The sequence below is a fragment of the Oncorhynchus tshawytscha genome, linkage group LG33 (assembly GCF_018296145.1).
Source record: "Oncorhynchus tshawytscha isolate Ot180627B linkage group LG33, Otsh_v2.0, whole genome shotgun sequence".
NCBI lineage: Eukaryota > Metazoa > Chordata > Actinopteri > Salmoniformes > Salmonidae > Oncorhynchus > Oncorhynchus tshawytscha.
Window position 1 is genome coordinate 8,521,950 of NC_056461.1, and position 18,512 is coordinate 8,540,461.

Here is an 18,512-nt window from a genome sequence, read left to right on the forward strand (position 1 = left end):
GCCGACTAGAGCATACAGGTCGCAGTGGTGGGTGGTATAAGGTGCTTTAGTGACAAAACGGATGGCACTGTGATAAACTGCATCCAGTTTGCTGAGTAGAGTGTTGGAAGCAATTTTGTAGATGACATCGCCGAAGTCGAGGATCGGTAGGATAGTCAGTTTTACTAGGGTAAGTTTGGCAGCGTGAGTGAAGGAGGCTTTGTTGCGGAATAGAAAGCCGACTCTTGATTTGATTTTCGATTGGAGATGTTTGATATGAGTCTGGAAGGAGAGTTTACAGTCTAGCCAGACACCTAGGTACTTATAGATGTCCACATATTCAAGGTCGGAACCATCCAGGGTGGTGATGCTGGTCAGGCGTGCGGGTGCAGGCAGCGAACGGTTGAAAAGCATGCATTTGGTTTTACTAGCGTTTAAGAGCAGTTGCAGGCCACGGAAGGAGTGTTGTATGGCATTGAAGCTCGTTTGGAGGTTAGATAGCACAGTGTCCAAGGACGGGCCGGAAGTATATAGAATGGTGTCGTCTGCGTAGAGGTGGATCAGGGAATCACCCGCAGCAAGAGCAACATCATTGATATATACAGAGAAAAGAGTCGGCCCGAGAATTGAACCCTGTGGCACCCCATAGAGACTGCCAGAGGACCGGACAGCATGCCCTCCGATTTGACACACTGAACTCTGTCTGCAAAGTAATTGGTGAACCAGGCAAGGCAGTCATCCGAAAACCGAGGCTACTGAGTCTGCCGATAAGAATATGGTGATTGACAGAGTCGAAAGCCTTGGCAAGGTCGATGAAGACGGCTGCACAGTACTGTCTTTTATCGATGGCGGTTATGATATCGTTTAGTACCTTGAGCGTGGCTGAGGTGCACCCGTGACCGGCTCGGAAACCAGATTGCACAGCGGAGAAGGTACGGTGGGATTCGAGATGGTCAGTGACCTGTTTGTTGACTTGGCTTTTGAAGACCTTAGATAGGCAGGGCAGGATGGATATAGGTCTGTAACAGTTTGGGTCCAGGGTGTCTCCCCCTTTGAAGAGGGGGATGACTGCGGCAGCTTTCAATCCTTGGGGATCTCAGACGATATGAAAGAGAGGTTGAACAGGCTGGTAATAGGGGTTGCGACAATGGCGGCGGATAGTTTCAGAAATAGAGGGTCCAGATTGTCAAGCCCAGCTGATTTGTACGGGTCCAGGTTTTGCAGCTCTTTCAGAACATCTGCTATCTGGATTTGGGTAAAGGAGAACCTGGAGAGGCTTGGGCGAGTAGCTGCGGGGGGGCGGAGCTGTTGGCCGAGGTTGGAGTAGCCAGGCGGAAGGCATGGCCAGCCATTGAGAAATGCTTGTTGAAGTTTTCGATAATCATGGGTTTATCGGTGGTGACCGTGTTACCTAGCCTCAGTGCAGTGGGCAGCTGGGAGGAGGTGCTCTTGTTCTCCATGGACTTCACAGTGTCCCAGAACCTTTTGGAGTTGGAGCTACAGGATGCAAACTTCTGCCTGAAGAAGCTGGCCTTAGCTTTCCTGACTGACTGCGTGTATTGGTTCCTGACTTCCCTGAACAGTTGCATATCGCGGGGACTATTCGATGCTATTGCATGTGTGGTTGTAGGAAAAATGACTTGTCTGCAAAACCAGAAACCTTTCAGCATTGTAATACGACTACGATTAGCTCAAGTTTTGATTTAGAATAGGTGACCTCCCAAGTTAAATTAGGCCTAGGAAACTGAAATGAGTTGTTTTAAAAATTCCAGTCATGTTTCATGTTCATGTGGTTCAGTCATGTAGAAAGGCCGATCAGTCATTGTGAAAGGCATGCGTGTGTGTGTTATCGGGGGGGATCTGATAACCTGTCACCGCTCATAAGAGGTTCAAATGGCTGTTAAGGGTCTCAGAGCTGTGACATGTGAGAGAGGAAATGGTTCTGTTTTAACTTTCATTAACTTTCCCCTCATTCATTCTCACACTCTTCCCCTTATTCTTCCCTTGACATGCACAGTCACATCTCTCTCCCTCTGGGTGCTCCTGCACGACGCCGCTCTGTCGAGTTATTCAGACATTTGCTACAGAGTTGAATGTTTTTTGATAGATGTTTTTTATTTTGGTTATATATTTTACGACCAAATACTGCGGGAACTAACAATCACCCCAGTCAAAACAGATGAACACAAACAAATCCAAAAACTCTTATTGTATTGTAGAAAACTGTCACGAGGAGGAGTCGGTGACAGCAGCAGCTGATTGGCCGCTGTTACCTGGGGGTTCTATCACTCCCCCAGCTCACTTTGGCAGAGCCACAACCTGACATACTTAGCTTACCTGGTAACCTGTCAGATACTCCTAACTCACCTGGTAAACCCACCAGTTAAACCTAGCACAACCAGGTTCGCATTGGGGAGGGCGCAGACAGAAATGCCATTATTGGAGCTGACGCGATGCCTTAATCTACATGTCAGAAAGGGCATGTCTGTTCTACATAATGTATGTTGTCCAATTAGAACTCCAGGTCCCAGCCGGACTCCTCGTCTGGGGGCGGGGCCTCGCTGTCATCGGGGAAGCAGTCAAAGTTTCTGGTGTCCAGTGGACCCTCCACCTGGGAAAGAGGAGACACGGCTGAGTGTGTGTGTGTGTGTGTGTGTGTGTGTGTGTGTGTGTGTGTGTGTGTATATGTGTGTGTGTATTAACGTGTATACTCACAGTAGGAGTGAAAGGAGGGGCCAGAGTTGTCTGTCGAAGGCCCTCCCAATTGAAACCTTCAAACCACCTGAAGACAAATAAAAAAAGAATCACAGCTAGGACAACTAAACTCAGCTCTCGTTGTTGTATCAAGATAACCGTGGCTGTATCCAAAAATGGCACCCTAATTGAGGCAAAATAATCTGGGAGCTGAAGAACAAAACGTCCTTTCAGAGAATGTAGCTATTTCTGTTCCATGCAGTCCTATTGGCTGGTAGGTCCAGCAGTCCTCGTCACCACGGTAACTCTTACTTGTGTTTCTGGATGTCCTTCACCCCATTCTTCTGGTTCCCCACCCTCTCAGATGGGTTGTCCCTGGGCAACACACACACACACACACACATACACACACACACAGTCACATACACACACTCTGCAGCAAGAACCATTTGATGAGGTCTCTATGCTCTGTGTTTGTGTGTGGGGGTGTGTGTGTTTGTTTGTGTGGGCGTGTAACCTGCAGAGGCGTTTGATGAGGTTGGCAGCACTCTTGGAGATCTTCTTGGGGAACTCCACCATGTCGATTCCTCTCAGGATGATGTTATAGGTGTTCATAGGGTCAGAACCAGAGAACGGAGGACTGGAGAGGAGGTGGGGAGGGAGAGAGAGAGAGAGAGAGAGAGAGAGATAGAGAAAGACAATCTCGGCATTGAGACCAATAAGAAGATCCCATCTCTGAGCGCACGCGCGCACACACACACACACACGGTGTACCTGCCGCTGAGCAGTTCGTAGATGAGTATCCCCAGGGACCAGCAGTCTGCAGAGATGTCGTGTCCCTTGTTCAGGATGATCTCTGGGGCCACGTATTCTGGAGTCCCACAGAACGTCCACGTCTTCTGACCCAGACCCACCTTCTTAGCAAAGCCAAAGTCCACCTGATAGATAAACACGCACACTTAAATATGGTGCTTTTTGTTCTGTGTGTCTGCGCCCCGAGATTCAATCAACTGAAGACGAAGGAAAAACCACACTGCCTGCTTATTCTGAAAACTCTATGCTGCGTCGGAGGTGTTTGTGCGTGCACTAGTACCAGTTTGGCGTATCCTCGTTGGTCCAGTATGATGTTCTCAGGTTTGAGGTCTCTGTAGATGATGCCTCGAACATGGAGGAAGGCCAGAGCCTCTACAACACAGCCTGTATAGAACCGTGTGGTGCCGTCCTCAAACGAACCCCTAGAAGAGTCAGATGAACATATTTAGGCCCATAGATGATCCAGGGGTGCTCAGACTATCAACCGCGACTCTATTGATATGTAACAATTTGCCAGGGTGAGGGTTCTGGTTCGGGTTGAACTGGGAGGTGGACGTGAAGCTAGGGTTAGGTTGTGGGTTGTGGTTGAGGGTTAGAGTTGAACCGAGATGTGGGCATGACGTTAGGGTTAGTGGATAGCTGGCTGAGCAGTTTGTGTACAGTCAGGTTTCATTTGGAGTCGTTCTAGGCCTACACACACACCTGGCACTCAGTAGAGTCCACAGTTCTCCTCCCAGACAGGCCTCCTGCAGCATGTACAGATACTTTGAGTCCCTAAACGTCCGATACAACCTGGACAAGGACACACAGCGTCAGTGTGTGTGTGTGTGCGTAATTGTCAGTGAAGTGGCTGTGTGTGTGTGTGTGTGTGTGTGTTTGTGTGTGTGTACCGGACGGTGAAGGGGCCGTGTGCGTCCATCATGATGCGCCTCTCTGAGAGGATGTGGCCCTGTTGGCTGGTGTCCAGAATGTGACGCTTCTTCAGAACCTTCATAGCAAACGACCTGCTGGTGTCACTCTTCAACTGTACCTGAACACACACACACACACATTATACATATTAAACACACACACACACACACACACACACACACACACACACACACACACACACACACACACACAGGTGTTGCACACACACACAGTCCTGTTAGCGCACACACGTTATACACACACTCGCACCCACCAGTTCGACGCGACTGAAGCCTCCAATTCCGAGGGTGCAGATGACGTGGAAATCGTTGAGAGACACGCTGGAGAAAAACACTGCCTCTGCCTCCAACCTGGAGACGGAGGGGGGTCAATCAATTGCCCAATATCTTTTCACTGAAACTAGCGAGTCTGTGTGGTTGGATATATCCCAAACTAAATGTACTAAACTTAGTTTGGGTGAAACAAGAGAATTCAGAGGTGTAGCGACACTTACTTGGCCTTGAGCTCGTCACTCTCGTTGTGTCTGCTGCTGTCGTCATCAAGCCCTCCTATCAGCTGCATGAACGACCTGGAACAGGGGAGGGGTTAGTGTTACACAACCCCGCATCTACCAATGAAGAAGGGTTCAGTTACACACACGCACCACAGGAGGTTGGTGGCGCCTTAATTGGGGAGGACAAGCTCATAGTAATGGCCGGAGTGGAATGGTCATTGAACTCATTGAACACGTGGTTTCCATGTGTTTGACACGGTCTCATATACCCCATTCCATCCATTATTTTGAGCCATCCTCCCCTCAGCAGCCTCCTGTGGCACACACACACACACACACACACACTCTTGCTTTGTCCCCCCAGGGGTCTCTCACTCTCTGTCCACGACCAGACAGGTCACTCCCCCTACTGCTGTGACACTGGCCGTACGAACATCCTCCCTGGGGAGAGAGAGAAATATTTATTCATTCATTCATTCATTATAAACATAAATAAGCAGTCATCTTTATTATCTTCCTTTGCAAAACACAACTCTACTCTAATCCTATGAGACTATATGTTTACTTAGGCAATTGGTTGGTGTGTTTGATTGTTCTCTAAAGCTGCTGGTTGTTGTTTGGTTGTTAGAGGTGTTGTTTGGTTGTTAGGTGTTGTTTGGTTGTTAAAGGTGTATTTGGTGTTGTTTGGTTGTTAGAGGTGTGTTTGGTTGTTCTCTAGAGCTGCTTGTTGTTGTTTGGTTGTTAGAGGTGTTGTTTGGTTGTTAGAGGTGTTGTTTGGTTGTTAAAGGTGTATTTGGTGTTGTTTGGTTGTTAGAGGTGTGTTTGGTTGTTCTCTAGAGCTGCTTGTTGTTGTTTGGTTGTTAGAGGTGTTGTTTGGTTGTTAGAGGTGTTGTTTGGTTTTTCTCTAGAGCTGCTTGTTGTTGTTTGGTTGTTAGAGGTGTTGTTTGGTTGTTAGAGGTGTTGTTTGGTTGTTAGAGGTGTTGTTTGGTTGTTAGAGGTGTTGTTTGGTTGTTCTCTAGAGGTGTTGTTTGTTGTTCTGAGCTGTTGTTGTTGTTTGGTTGTTAGAGGTGTTGTTTGGTTGTTAGAGGTGTTGTTTGGTTGTTAGAGGTGTTGTTTGGTTGTTAGAGGTGTTTTTGGTTGTTAGAGGTGTTGTTTGGTTGTTAGAGGTGTTGTTTGGTTGTTAGAGGTGTTGTTTGGTTGTTAGAGGTGTTGTTTGGTTGTTCTCTAGAGCTGCTTGTTGTTGTTTGGTTGTTAGAGGTGTTGTTTGGTTGTTAGAGGTGTGTTTGGTTGTTAGAGGTGTTGTTTGGTTGTTAGAGGTGTGTTTGGTTGTTAGAGGTGTTGTTTGGTTGTTAGAGGTGTTGTTTGGTTGTTAGAGGTGTTGTTTGGTTGTTAGAGGTGTTGTTTGGTTGTTAGAGGTGCTGTTTGGTTGTTAGAGGAATTGTTTAGTTAGTGGTGTGTTTGGTTGTTCTCTAAAGTTGCTGGTTGTTGTTTGGGTGTTAGAGGTGCTGTTTGGGTGTTAGAGGTGCTGTTTGGTTGTTAGATGTGTGTTTGGTTGTTAGAGGTGTTGTTTGGTTGTTAGAGGTGTTGTTTGGTTGTTAGAGGGGAGTGTTTGGTTGTTCTCTAAAGCTGCTTGTTGTTGTTTGGTTGTTAGAGGTGTTTGGTTGTTAGAGGTGTTGTTTGGTTGTTAGAGGTGTGTTTGGTTGTTCTCTAGAGCTGCTTGTTGTTGTTTGGTTGTTAGAGGTGCTGTTTGGTTGTTAGAGGGGAGTGTTTGGTTGTTAGAGGTGTTGTTTGGTTGTTAGAGGTGTTGTTTGGTTGTTCTCTAGAGCTGCTTGTTGTTGTTTGGTTGTTAGAGGTGTTGTTTGGTTGTTAGAGGTGTTGTTTGGTTGTTAGAGGTGTTGTTTGGTTGTTAGAGGTGTTGTTTGGTTGTTAGAGGTGTTGTTTGGTTGTTCTCTAAAGCTGCTTGTTGTTGTTTGGTTGTTAGAGGTGCTGTTGTCTCACCCTTTTAGCGCCTGCTCTCCAAACCAGTCCCCCCTAGAGAGTGTGGTCAGAAACTCTGGCTCCTCATTGGATGATTTCTGTTGCGTGACCTTTACCTGAGCGCAGACAGGAGAGACAAGAAAAAAGGGGGGGAGAGGAGAGGGGAAGAGAGAGGAAGTTATTGGGAGGAAGTCTGTGAACTTAAATGATGATTATTACTGGTATGTTTTAATTGTATTACTGATTGTGTCCACATGGTGGCAGTGTGATTGTGATTTTATACACTTCTCTCTTCCACCTCCTCTTCCTCACCTGTCCTTCGCTGATGATGAAGAAGGTGTCTCCTGTGGCGCCCTGCCTGATGATGTAATCACCTTCACTGTAGTGAGTCTGAGGGAGAGGGAGAGAGAGAGGGAGAAAGAGAGATGAGGAAAGGGAGTGAGAGAGGATAAGGGAGAGGGAGAGAGAGAGGACAGCAGAGGAGGAGAGAGAGAGGTGGGGAGCAGGAGAGGACAAGGGAGAGGGAAAGAGACAGGACAGCAGAATAGGAGAGAGAGAGAGGTGGGCAGAGAGAGAGGGAGAGAGTGAAAGATGGAGGGAGGGAGAGATGGAGAGAGGGGACAGCAAGGGAAAAGAGAGAGAGGGGCATGGCTCTCAGACAGAAGCACTTTACCACAGAAAGGAGAAACAGTCTGCGTGTCTCTAAAAGCTGGAAGGCATGTGACTATGGCAGTATGCAGTTAACACACACACGCAAGTGCCCTCATGCACACACACGAACACACAAACTCTTAAAACAAATCCACACTGACTGTCACCACCAGCTGCTCTCCATCTGACCATGCTTGTGTGTGTGTGTGTGTGTGTGTGTGTGTGTGTGTGTGTGTGTGTGTCCTCACCTCCTCCAGAACATCAGCTACCTTACTAAGAACGTCCTCAGGCAACGACTGAAAGGAGGGAACACTGACAGAAAGAGAAAGAGGGAGAGAGAGATGGAGAGAGAACAACAACAACATGCTTGCCAAAATCAATTGTGTGAATAATAATTTGAAAATACATGACTAGGTTGCAAAGGGAGGGTATATTACTTGAAACTTTCTAAGTTTACCAGTAAACTACTAGAATTTTGGTAACTTTCAAGAATTTCATGTAATTTATTACAAAACATCTAGTGGCCATTTGGGGTACTTCAGATTATCTCAGGTGTTTGTAATTATCTCTGGCCCTCTGCGTGGACTTATCACACGTAGAATATATCAAATAATCAAAAAAGATGATTTTAAATAAAAATAGAGTGAAGAAGCTGTAATACATTATTTTAAATATAAACCATCAACTTAGTGAATACCATTTAATATGAGGGTTTCAGCACTTTATTGTCCCTCAGATGAAATCGTGGAGAGGAATGTGTATCTTGTCTCCGTCCGTCCATCCGCTCGTACATTAGTTACACGCGATAAGGACACAGATATAAAAAATGAATAAATAATATAAATACTTATTTAAAAAAATAGTTATTTTAGTATTAATTTCCAAAATTACCATAGATTACCTGTTAAATACCAAAATGACAGAGTATTCCAGTATCTTTGGTAAATGACTTGTAGCTTTGCAACCATAGACGTGACAGAAGCTAGCGAACATTCTGTGTTCTGTGGCTACTGAATCTAAATCATCTGTCTATCCAACTAGGCTCACAGAAGTCTGCATAGCTGTATAATAAAGAGTGTGTTCCAAGCAGAAGCGAACCGTGCTTGTGTGTGTGTGTGTGCGTGCGTGCCTGTGTTTGTGTGTGTGTGTGTGTGTGTGTGTGTGTGGGTGGGTGCGTGCGTGCGTGCCTGTGTGTGTGTGTGTGGGTGGGTGCGTGCGTGCCTGTGTGTGTGTGTGTGTGGGTGCATGCGTGTGTGCGTGTGTGTGGGTGTGTGCGTGCCTGTGTTTGTGTGTGTGTGTGGGTGCATGCGTGTGTGCGTGCGTGCCTGTGTGTGGGTGCGTGTGTGTGTGGGTGCGTGCCTGTGTGTGTGTGTGTGTGTGTGGGTGCATGCGTGTGTGCGTGCGTGTTTGTGTTTGTGTGTGGGTGCGTGCGTGCCTGTGTTTGTGTGTGTGTGTGTGTGTGTGTGTGTGCTGTGTGTGTTTTAGCTGTGCGTGTGTGTGTGTTACCTGCGGAGGAACTCCATATACTGGGAGTGTTTAATGAGTCCAGTCCTCATCATGATGGTCTGGAAACCCTGTCTGTCTATCGCCCACAGCTTAATGTCCGTCAGAGCTGGAGGGAGAAATGGAGAGCGAGAAAGAGGGAGAGGAGAAAGAGAGGGGGACAGAAAGGCAGAGAGAAGGGTTCAGAGAGAGATATGAGGAAGTGGAGAGGGGTGAAAGAAGAGCAGGACAATTTCAATGAATTTCAAAGCCTCCATATTCACACCTACTGCTCACAGGAACACTCTCCATCCCGTTCAACACACACAAAAAAAGACGATAATATGATTCAATCCTTCAGCAAGTAGCCAGTAGAGGGGATCTCAATGAAAGACTTACATACAAACATTCAGAGAGATGCAGGCCCTGCGTCTCTCTCACACACATTTACAACCTCATGTACTCCACACTTTATGAAAAACATACAAACATTCAGAGAGATGCAGGCCCTGCGTCTCTCTCACACACATTTACAACCTCACGTACTCCACACTTTATGAAAAACATACAAACATTCAGAGAGATGCAGGCCCTGCGTCTCTCTCACACACATTTACAACCTCACGTACTCCACACTTTATGAAAAACATACAAACATTCAGAGAGATGCAGGCCCTGCGTCTCTCTCACACACATTTACAACCTCATGTACTCCACACTTTATGAAAAACATACAAACATTCAGAGAGATGCAGGCCCTGCGTCTCTCTCACACACATTTACAACCTCACGTACTCCACACTTTATGAAAAACATACAAACATTCAGAGAGATGCAGGCCCTGCGTCTCTCTCACACACATTTACAACCTCATGTACTCCACACTTTATGAAAAACATACAAACATTCAGAGAGATGCAGGCCCTGCGTCTCTCTCACACACATTTACAACCTCATGTACTCCACACTTTATGAAAAACATACAAACATTCAGAGAGATGCAGGCCCTGCGTCTCTCTCACACACATTTACAACCTCACGTACTCCACACTTTATGAAAAACATACAAACATTCAGAGAGATGCAGGCCCTGCGTCTCTCTCACACACATTTACAACCTCACGTACTCCACACTTTATGAAAAACATACAAACATTCAGAGAGATGCAGGCCCTGCATCTCTCTCACACACATTTACAACCTCACGTACTCCACACTTTATGAAAAACATACAAACATTCAGAGAGATGCAGGCCCTGCGTCTCTCTCACACACATTTACAACCTCACGTACTCCACACTTTATGAAAAACATACAAACATTCAGAGAGATGCAGGCCCTGCATCTCTCTCACACACATTTACAACCTCATGTACTCCACACTTTATGAAAAACATACAAACATTCAGAGAGATGCAGGCCCTGCATCTCTCTCACACACATTTACAACCTCACGTACTCCACACTTTATGAAAAACATACAAACATTCAGAGAGATGCAGGCCCTGCATCTCTCTCACACACATTTACAACCTCACGTACTCCACACTTTATGAAAAACATACAAACATTCAGAGAGATGCAGGCCCTGCATCTCTCTCACACACATTTACAACCTCACGTACTCCACACTTTATGAAAAACATACAAACATTCAGAGAGATGCAGGCCCTGCATCTCTCTCACACACATTTACAACCTCATGTACTCCACACTTTATGAAAAACATACAAACATTCAGAGAGATGCAGGCCCTGAGTCTCTCTCACACACATTTACAACCTCACGTACTCCACACTTTATGAAAAACATACAAACATTCAGAGAGATGCAGGCCCTGCATCTCTCTCACACACATTTACAACCTCACGTACTCCACACTTTATGAAAAACATACAAACATTCAGAGAGATGCAGGCCCTGCGTCTCTCTCACACACATTTACAACCTCACGTACTCCACACTTTATGAAAAACATACAAACATTCAGAGAGATGCAGGCCCTGCGTCTCTCTCACACACATTTACAACCACACGTACTCCACACTTTATGAAAAACATACAAACATTCAGAGAGATGCAGGCCCTGCGTCTCTCTCACACACATTTACAACCACACGTACTCCACACTTTATGAAAAACATACAAACATTCAGAGAGATGCAGGCCCTGCGTCTCTCTCACACACATTTACAACCACACGTACTCCACACTTTATGAAAAACATACAAACATTCAGAGAGATGCAGGCCCTGCGTGTGTGTGCGTGGTTGCTAAAGGAATGAACAGGGCACAGTTTCAAGGTCTCGCTCTTTCTCTCTCACACACATTTACAACCACACGTACTCCACACTTTATGAAAAACATACACACACAATAATACACGGACAAAAGTACACACGCAGTCACATGTGCAACAACACGCGACAGCACAGTACACATAGCAGTTGATAGGAAATGCCATTATCTCAACAGTTCTCCTTCTAGAGATGAGAGCCTTCACATTCCCACTCTAAATGTCTGCTATAACACACACACACACACACACACACACACACACACACACACACACACACACACACACACACTGTTTCTCTCTATTCTAATAAGAGGGTAATTCTATAGATTATATTTATAAATATATATATATATATACACACACACATTTCACCTCCTCCTGCAGCCCCTCACAGACCCTGTCCTCACCCCCTCCGCCCACACCACACATGTTCACTACCTGTCAATCAACTCCGGTGATGGAGAGAGACAGAGACATGAGGAAGAAGCATGAAGGGACAAAACGGGACGCTGTCAAATCAAAAGACTTGTGGGTAAAGAGGAAAGGATGGGGGAGAGATGCTAAAGGACAGGGACTGAGACATGAGGAAGAAGCATGAAGGGACAAAACGGGACGCTGTCAAATCAAAAGACTTGTGGGTAAAGAGGAGGGGAAAGGATGGGGGAGAGATGCTAAAGGACAGGGACTGAGAAAACAGTCAGAGGAGTTCACATCTCTCTCTCCCTCCCTCTCTCGCTCAGCAGACCAATAACTGCCTGACCCTGAATAGCATTGTACAGTAAACACTTCACCACTCAGAGAGAGAGGGAGTGCGAGAGAGAGAGAGAGACAAAAAAAGAAGAAAAGAGTAGAAGATGTCAGAGGATGATTTGTGAACTGCGGAGGTGGTCACATACTCACGCGCACACACACACACACACACACACACAGGCAGGCAGCCTACTGACAGGACTGGCATATTACAGCCCAAATCAGACAGTCACCGCCTACATAGAGAGAGTGTGTGTGTGTGTGTGTGTGTGTGTGTGTGTGTGTGTGTGTGTGTGTGTGTGTGTGTGTGTGTGTGTGTGTGGGGGGGGGGGGATTTTCAATTATTACTGTATCTCTCTGCTGAAATTAAATAAATACTTTTAGCACAGTGTAGATCTGACACCATGCCTCACCCCAATCACTTAGCCTAAACACACACACACACACACACACACACACTAGTCTGACACCAAATCTCACCTCAATCCATCAGACTAAACGTCAGTGGCAGAGAGGAGGATGAAGAAATTACAAAAACAATTCCTAATCCTGAACTCAATCAAATAAGTGTGTGTGTGTGTCTTACCTAAAATAGCAGTGATGTGTGTGTGTGTGTTACCTGTAACAGTAGCAGTCCTGGTACAGTTGTAGAGGATGGCCAGTTCTCCAAAGACCTTCCCGGGATCAATGGTGCACAGCTTCTGTTCCCCTTTAGTCACCTCCACCTTTCCCTCTACACACACACAACCGCACACACTCAGGCACGCACATAAACAACATTACATCATCAAACCTGCCTGAACAGAACCCCCCAACTCCCCACTCATTCACACTTACAGTTGAAGTTGGAAGTTTACATACATTTAGGTTGGAGTCATTAAAGTCATTTTAACCACTCCACAAATGTCTTGTTAACAAACTTTTGGCAAGTCAGTTAGGACATCTACTTCGTGCCTGACACAAGTAATTTTTCCAACAATTGTTAACAGACAGATTATTTCACTATAATTCACTGTATCACAATTCCAGTGGGTCAGATGTTTACATACACTAAGTTGACTGTGCCTTTAATCAGCTTGGAAAATTCCAGAAAATTATGCCACGGATTTAGAAGCTTCTGAAACACCTGTGGATGTATTTCCAGGCCTACCTTCAAACTCAGTCCCTCTTCGCTTGACATCATGGCAAAATGAAAAGAAATCAGCCAAGACCTCAGAAAAACAATTGTAGACCTCCACAATTCTGGTTCATCCTTGGAACAATGTCCAAACGCCTGAAGGTACCACGTTCATCTTTACAAACAATAGTACGCAAGTATAAACACCATGGGACCACGCAGCCGTCATACCACTCAGGAAGGAGACGCGTTCGGTCCCCTAGAGATTAACGTTCTTTGGTGCGAAAAGTGCAAATCAATCCCAGAACAACAGCAAAGGACCTTGTGATGATGGTGGAGGAAACAGGTACAAAAGTATCAGTTCGCAACTGCACATGGGGACAAAGATCGTACTTTTTGGAGAAATGTCCTCTGGTAACAAAAATAGAACTGTTTGGCCTTAATGACCCTCGTTGTGTTTGGAGGAAAAAGGGGGAGGCTTGCAAGCCGAAGAACACCATTGCAACCGTGAAGCACGGGGGAGGCAGCATCATGTTGTGTGGGTGCTTTGCTGTAGGAGGGACTTGTGGAAGGCTACCCGAAACATTTGACCCAAGTTAAACAATTTAAAGGCAATGCTTCCAAATACTAATTGAGTCTATGTAAACTTCTGACCCACTCGGAATGCGATGAAAGAAATAAAAGCTGAAATAAATCATTTTCTTTAATATTATTCTGACATTTCACATTCTTAAAATAAAGTGGTGATCCTAACTGACCTAAGACTGGGAATTTTTACTAGGATTAAATGTCAGGAATTGTGAAAAACTGAGTTTAAATGTATTTGGCTATGGTGTATGTAAACGTCTGACTTCAACTGTAAAGGACTGCATTAATATTAATCATCTCTTCATGGTAATACACCCATACTCTCTAGATGGATGATTACCAAAGTGAATGGACTGTATAATCAACATGGTCTAATTGTGTGTGTCTGTGTGTGTGTGAATGAGAAACAGAGAGAGACAAAGAGACTGTGGTAAAAAGAGAGAGGACAGATTAGATCTTTTTCAGAGGAGAGGAGTCAAGGTGTCAGGAACAGATGTTTCAAAGCGCCTGAGAGAGCAAGAAGTGTGTGTGTGTGTGTGTGTGACCTGTCTGCCTCTGCTACAGTGAGCTCACTGTATGATATCACCTGATATATATAGTATAATCAAAGATTCTTATAACTAAACCAAGATAGACCACAGCCTGTTGTTTCAAATGGGAGCAAATGAGCCATAGATGGCAGAACAAGCAAGGAGGTGGGCAGAGCCAAACACGAGCTAATGAGATCCTATTGGCGTTTTCTAGCATTTGGGGAACTCGTACTCTAAGGTCCGCGTGTGCAGTAACTCAATTCACATTTCCACACCTTCTATTTTAAAAATCTTGGCAAAGGGTAAAGTCTAAAGAACGTAGTCCACTCTGTTCGTAACAAATTGTAGTTTTGGGAACAGAGAACTGTATTGAGATCAAATGTTTGATGAGTAAATTAGCAGAATGTCTGGCAAAATCCATCTTGTTCCATCATCTCCCACTGCCGGCCACTGGGCTTCCTCTCACTACCATACTTGGTAGTGAAACACCAACCGGATGCTTCACATTTATACATTCTGTGAAATATCTGTCTCATTGTGGTATTATCTGTCCCTCCCTTGCCTCCCCTTTCGCCTAGACTGTCATAACTTCTCACCTATCTACTTCCCTCCCCCCTTCCTCTCTCACAGTCTCGCCCTCCACCTCTCACCCTCCCTCCCTCCACCTCTCACCCTCTCTCCCCTTCTCGCTCCCCCTCCCTCCCCCTTCTCTCTATCCCTCGTCATTGCCCTATTTTCCCCCGTCCTCTCTTTCGCTTCATCCCTCCCTCCTCCCCATCCCTCCACCTCCCTCCATGCCTCTCACCCTCCAGCACATAGACCAGAGAACCGTCGTCTCCCTCCTGTATGACACAGCAGCCCCGGGCCAGACGAGTGGGATGCATACAGTCAACTATGGTCTGAATCTACAGAGTGAGGAGTGAGAGACATAGAGAAAGAGACAAAGAGAGAGAGAGACAAAGCAAGAGACCCGTTAATAAAAATATAGCACTTGTTTCATTAAATTGAGAGAGAAAGAGAGAGTATGTGAGAGAGAGGGGGGGGGATAAATAATTGGATATCTAAGAATAGACAGTGAGAGTAGCAGTAGTACCACAGTAATACTATACAGTTGTAGTAATACTAGTACCTGTCCCTGCTCCAGGTGTTTCATGAATTCATTCTCCAACAGAGCTCTATGGATCAGCTCTCTAGACCTGTACACATGTACAGAAACAGGATCAGTGTGTGTGTGTGTGTGTGTGTGTGTGTGTGTGTGTGTGTGTGTGTGTGTGTGTGTGTGTGTGTGTGTGTGTGTGTGTGTGTGTGTGTGTGTGTGTGTGTGTGTGTGTGTGTGCGTGCGTGTGCACTTGCACGTGCGCGTACTCACTCTTCACTCTTGCTGTAGTTGGTGAGTGTGACGTGTGCGAGTTGGGCAGGGTCCAGGGCTGTGGGTTCTGCTGATATGGCCTGTCTCTTAGTCCTCTGCGGCTCATCAGGCACTGGTGGGGACAGCCCGGGTCCTGACAGACACCCATTTTGGTCAGGCTTTACCTCAGCGAGCTAACACAGTCTTGTGGCATTTAGGAGACCGCGTTCAACCCCAATCTGTCACATTAGCCTTGAGAGTGATGGCTCACAGGTTCATGCCTAACTACCCTTGCATTCACTCGAACACCTCCAGGTGCATTATGACTGGTCTGGTACCCTGTGTTGTTTTCCGTTTCCTCTAGGTCTGTGTTGTATTAGAGGTGCATGTTTATGTCATGTAAGGGTGTAACGAGTAGCACCTACCTGTGTTCTCTGTGCTCCCAGTGGCCCCTGCGTGTTGAGGAGCGTTGCGATGGCGGTCCAGTTCTGTCTGCAGCTGTCGGATGAGATCATCCTTGGTGTCCAGCTCCAACTCCAGCTCATCTATCAGACTGTCTCTCTGGCGGAGCTCCTCGATCTTCAGCTGCAGTGCAAACTGCAAGTCCCTCAAAGTACCCATAGCCCTGATATGCACATTACATGCAGGAGGAAAGGCAGTCAGACAGAGGCACACACCACAGGGATGGGGAATAAAGAGTTTCACTAGTGAGTTTTGGGGACTCCACCACATGCTGAATTCATTATTGCTTAATCCACACAAACACAGTGAAATACAATAACCATATGCACATGCAGGTTATTATAAAACGGAAATATCTAACACACATAAACCACTTACTGATACTTTGGGAATGTCGAGTTAAAGCAGTAAAAATAAATTTGAAGATGTAAAAAATGTTGTCTTACCTGTCCAAGCGCTTGTCTGGGTGTAAGTGAAGAAGATGCGCGTGCCGACTGCTAATGCTGCACTCACAGTTATGTGCCGATCTCCAATCTCATCGTGTGTAAATGGATTTATAGCTGATGTGAAAATCAAACAGGACAGGCTAATCGAAATGAGACTGCGACGAATGTTAATTAAAAACGGAAGTTTTAAAGGTGTATAAAGACACTTCCGCTCATGAAGATAGACATACCAACCAGACACATTCTCGCCCTTTGCCGGTTGCGCTCGAGTGAAGAGCGGATCGCTCAAATGACAATTTCTAGAGTATTCAATGTAGCCATACGCGGAGCTGTGCGCGCGCGTCCATTGGCATACAAATGTAGATATATTTTTTACATAAACGTATGGGTGATTAGTTTACATCATTTAAATAATATCCTTAACATACATATTGGATTCACATGTTTTGCCTGAGATGTGTCAAGCTCAATATGTTGAATAGGTCTATTGCTAATAAGATTGTTAACAACTTTTAAAACTTTTTTATGTAGACAAATCCACGTTACGTTTTTTGTATATGTAAAAACAACTTTATTCATTAACCGTGACGAATCTCCACATCAGATTGTAAATCTATATTTGTTGCATCCAGACGAATCTGCGGTCGCCACATCTTGATTTACTTAGGAGAAAAACCATCATGGCGGCGCCCTGCACGGAAAACAATCACAAGCAAGGCAAATTGGAATTGTATCCTATGTACTCCACATAAGACGTCAATATGACGGTTATTGACATTAACGCTTGGTCGTAAATTGCCTCTTTAATATTGTATGCATGTTTTGATAATTTAGCATGAATCAGTGAAAACTTCCTTGACAGTCCCGCAGTGTACTAGACGTCCCGTTCCCATCCAGTCGCGAGGCGTCCATCGCGCTCCAGTCCCTCTCCCCAGACCGTGAGCCCCGGAAAGGAGGCATCAGCAAGGAGCTCACGGTGTCCGGCTGCACGCTGTCTGTGTGAGTGTCTGTTGTGTTCGCGTGTACTACCACCAAGTGTAATCAATGGTGTAAGTGTGTATGGTGGTACCACTGTATACGAGGTTGTTAAGTTGTATCATACTGACCGTCCACGTGAATCTCCCTCTTTCCATTAGGAGTTGGAGAGCCGATGAGGCCCGTATTCTGCGTGTCTCTGTGGGGTCGTTTATGGACCACCTCTCCCTTGTGATGGAGACCATGGAGGCCTTTGGACCCCCTGTCTCTGTGACCACACAAACCGTCAGCTCTACGATGACATGATGACCAGAGGGAAAGAAGAGAAACCCAGGATGAGCTGTAATGATCCCCAGTACAGAGGGACACCCATGTCCCAATTTCCATCATTCTATTTAAATAAGGGAACTGGAACAAAAAACAGAAGTACAGGTGCTATTTATCTAGACACATGGGAATTGCCTCATTTCAGTGACATATGGATAGACTATTTCTTTGTTTAGATTTGTCTATGTATTCATTTGGTTGTATTGTGGAATAAACTTTCTATTTTTCAAAATCAGATAGTGTGATTGCACAAAACATTAGGAACACTTGCTCTTTCCATGAGACTAACCAGGTGAAAGCTATGATCCTTTATGGATGGCACTTGTTAAAGCCACTTCAGTGTAGATGAAGGGGAGGAGAACGGTTAAAGAATGATTTCTAAGCCTTGAGACCACTGAGATATGGATTTTAAATGTGTGCCATTCAGAGGGTGAATTGACAAGACTAAATATAAGTGCCTTTGTATGGGGAGTAGGTGCTAGGTGTACTGGTTTGAGTTTGTCGGGTTTTTCCACGCATCTGTATCAAGAATGGTCCACCATCCGAAGGACATCCAGCCAACTTGCCAACTGTGGGAAGCATTGGAGTCAACATGGGCCAGCATCCCTGTGGAACGCTTAACACTTTGTCGAGTCCACATCCCAACTA

The 18,512-nt window shown here is 45.6% G+C and overlaps 2 protein-coding genes across 3 annotated transcripts; one reads left to right on the top strand and one right to left on the bottom strand.

Annotated features, from left to right (window-relative positions):
* Nucleotides 1-1,549: 1,549 nt before the first annotated feature.
* LOC112230836 (cGMP-dependent protein kinase 1-like) lies at nt 1,550-17,075 on the bottom strand. 2 transcript variants are annotated; one of them, XM_042311530.1, is made up of 21 exons: nt 16,563-17,075; nt 16,080-16,279; nt 15,676-15,808; nt 15,436-15,502; nt 15,112-15,211; nt 12,691-12,804; nt 9,047-9,152; nt 7,789-7,852; nt 7,202-7,279; nt 6,911-7,005; nt 5,288-5,353; nt 4,913-4,987; nt 4,673-4,769; nt 4,377-4,516; nt 4,189-4,278; nt 3,767-3,908; nt 3,448-3,611; nt 3,191-3,313; nt 2,986-3,048; nt 2,695-2,761; nt 1,550-2,590 (listed from the first exon to the last, which is right to left on the bottom strand). In XM_042311530.1, exons 2-21 carry the CDS (start codon nt 16,273-16,275, stop codon nt 2,492-2,494), a joined length of 2,079 nt encoding a protein of 692 aa, XP_042167464.1. In that variant the 5' UTR covers nt 16,276-16,279; nt 16,563-17,075; the 3' UTR covers nt 1,550-2,491. The 2 variants fall into 2 exon arrangements, with proteins under 2 accessions (XP_042167464.1, XP_042167466.1); XM_042311532.1 differs by lacking the exons at nt 6,911-7,005; nt 7,202-7,279; nt 7,789-7,852; ... (5 more) ...; nt 16,080-16,279; nt 16,563-17,075 and having other exon boundaries at nt 5,256-5,352.
* Nucleotides 17,076-17,156: 81 nt separating this feature from the next.
* On the top strand, nt 17,157-18,099 carry LOC112230835 (EKC/KEOPS complex subunit Lage3). Its single transcript, XM_024397171.2, has 3 exons — nt 17,157-17,292; nt 17,433-17,561; nt 17,699-18,099. Exons 1-3 carry the CDS (start codon nt 17,243-17,245, stop codon nt 17,841-17,843), a joined length of 324 nt encoding a protein of 107 aa, XP_024252939.1. The 5' UTR covers nt 17,157-17,242; the 3' UTR covers nt 17,844-18,099.
* The last annotated feature ends 413 nt before the right edge of the window (nt 18,100-18,512 follow it).